Source organism: Merops nubicus, unplaced genomic scaffold, assembly GCF_000691845.1.
Source record: "Merops nubicus isolate BGI_N331 unplaced genomic scaffold, ASM69184v1 scaffold38851, whole genome shotgun sequence".
NCBI lineage: Eukaryota > Metazoa > Chordata > Aves > Coraciiformes > Meropidae > Merops > Merops nubicus.
Window position 1 is genome coordinate 12,207 of NW_008588322.1, and position 1,720 is coordinate 13,926.

At 39.1% G+C, this 1,720-nt stretch overlaps 1 protein-coding gene across 1 annotated transcript in view; it reads right to left on the reverse strand.

The window, feature by feature from the left end:
* Window positions 1-1,534, reverse strand: part of LOC103781512 (chromosome unknown open reading frame, human C1orf123) — a gene marked incomplete at its 5' end in the record, with an annotated part of 5,544 nt that extends 4,010 nt beyond the window's left edge. Inside the window, 4 exon segments of the mRNA XM_008949230.1 lie at window positions 1-44; window positions 494-525; window positions 654-735; window positions 1,478-1,534. The exon segment at window positions 1-44 is cut by the window's left edge and continues 19 nt beyond it. Coding sequence (XP_008947478.1) covers window positions 1-44; window positions 494-525; window positions 654-735; window positions 1,478-1,534 — 215 coding nt within the window.
* Between the last annotated feature and the right edge of the window lie 186 nt (window positions 1,535-1,720).

The window sequence follows — 1,720 nt, forward strand, 5'->3', positions numbered from 1 at the left end:
CATTCGAACTCCACTATGGTTTTGAACTTCTCACTGTCTTCAGCCTGTAATTGAGTCAGAACACTGTTAGTTTTCATTTGGTCTAGAAAGAGTGACAAGCAATAGTCTAGGAATTAATTGCTTTAAAGGCAGTACTATGAGCTCTCACATCCCAAGTGACAGCAAAGTCCTAGGGCTCATTTAATAGCTGGTAATTAACGAGAATTTCTTAGTCTGCCACAAGGAAGCCTTCAAAGGGAAACGAACGTGGGCATTATATAATCACTTCTCATTTGAGGGATACAATTTCATATTTTGCCTGTGAAATGTATCAGATTATTCTACACTTGAGACTGTGTGCAGGAGCCTACAAGAGAGGATTTTCTGTCAGGGGAGGGTATCAGCTTTTTATGCCCTTGAAAGAGGAATGGGATGATAAAGCAAAACCCTAACAATACTATTAATGCTTATTTACCTTTCACTTGTTACATAAAAGAAAAAAAAACAAACTTACATTGTAAGGTTTGATTGTCTGACTTAAAATCTCTGAAAAAAAACCAACCAGAAGTGTAAAAGTGAGTGGCTTTACATCTTCAGTTTTACTCAGTGCAAAGCAAGCACCAGTCTCTTTTGAAGAAATTTCTGTATACAAAGTTAAATTTCTAAGACCATACCAATGGAGTTCTCCCTGGAGCACAGCTTGCATTTCTGCACCATAGTGGCACTTCCTCTGCCTCCTTTCAGGGGAGCACTGTCCTAAAAACCATGATGACAGAGACATCATTTTTAACTGCAGTCTAGCTGAGCCACTGGAAAACTTTGCAAGGTTAAAGTGTTTTTTAACTTTTTTTTTTTTTTTAAATATTGCAACAAGAACACTTCTTTTAAACAACAGAGCTGTAATTCAGAAAGATTATCAAAGAATGTTTATGTTCTAGACTTAAAATAGTGAAGACTAGCTAGTTATGTCTTGTCTATTTAGGCACATTCCATTAATTCCTCAATATACATTCTTACCATTCAGTAGTATGCAGCAAAAGGGGATGATTATTCCTAAGAACAGAACCTCCTCTTATCTCTGATAAATTTTATCCTGCTTTTTAGGTTTTCAAATGCTAATTTAGCATGCCTAACTCACTTTGCATTACCTGAACTTCTCTAAAGTGTTTCCAGGAGCATCAGAGAAATATGCTACAGGCACAACCTTATTCTGGTATTACTCCAAAATTTGTTTTCAAATTATATTTTTACAGAAAGGAGGCTTTTCAAAGCAGACATAACTGTCATCAACAGCTACCATCCCAATAGCATTTCAATTAAAGCTCCAAATATGTATTTTTTTTAAAATATATGGAATATGACAGCATTTCCTGAATGCATATAGCAATTAAAATACTGTCTCATCTAAAGTGCAAGTGATCACAGGACTAATGTCTGTTATGCATAAGAGAGAGGTTTGTTTGCTCTTTCTGATGCAGGTTACAAGAGGGAAACGTACCATCAATCGCAGATACTGCCATTTTTCTGAAACTTCTCCACAGTTCGCACATTTCAGCTGAAAAATAAACATAGATCAGACGATTTAAAGCTGTCAGTAATCGGGGATTAAGCAGCTGAAGGAGCTGGCGTGAGCCCTCCGGATTCGCAGTCGCCGGCTGTGCCCGGGGTTCAGCGCACCGCAGAGGGTCCGTCCCCCTTCCCCGGAGCACCCTGGGCGGGGGACGCGGCCCCGGGCACGGCC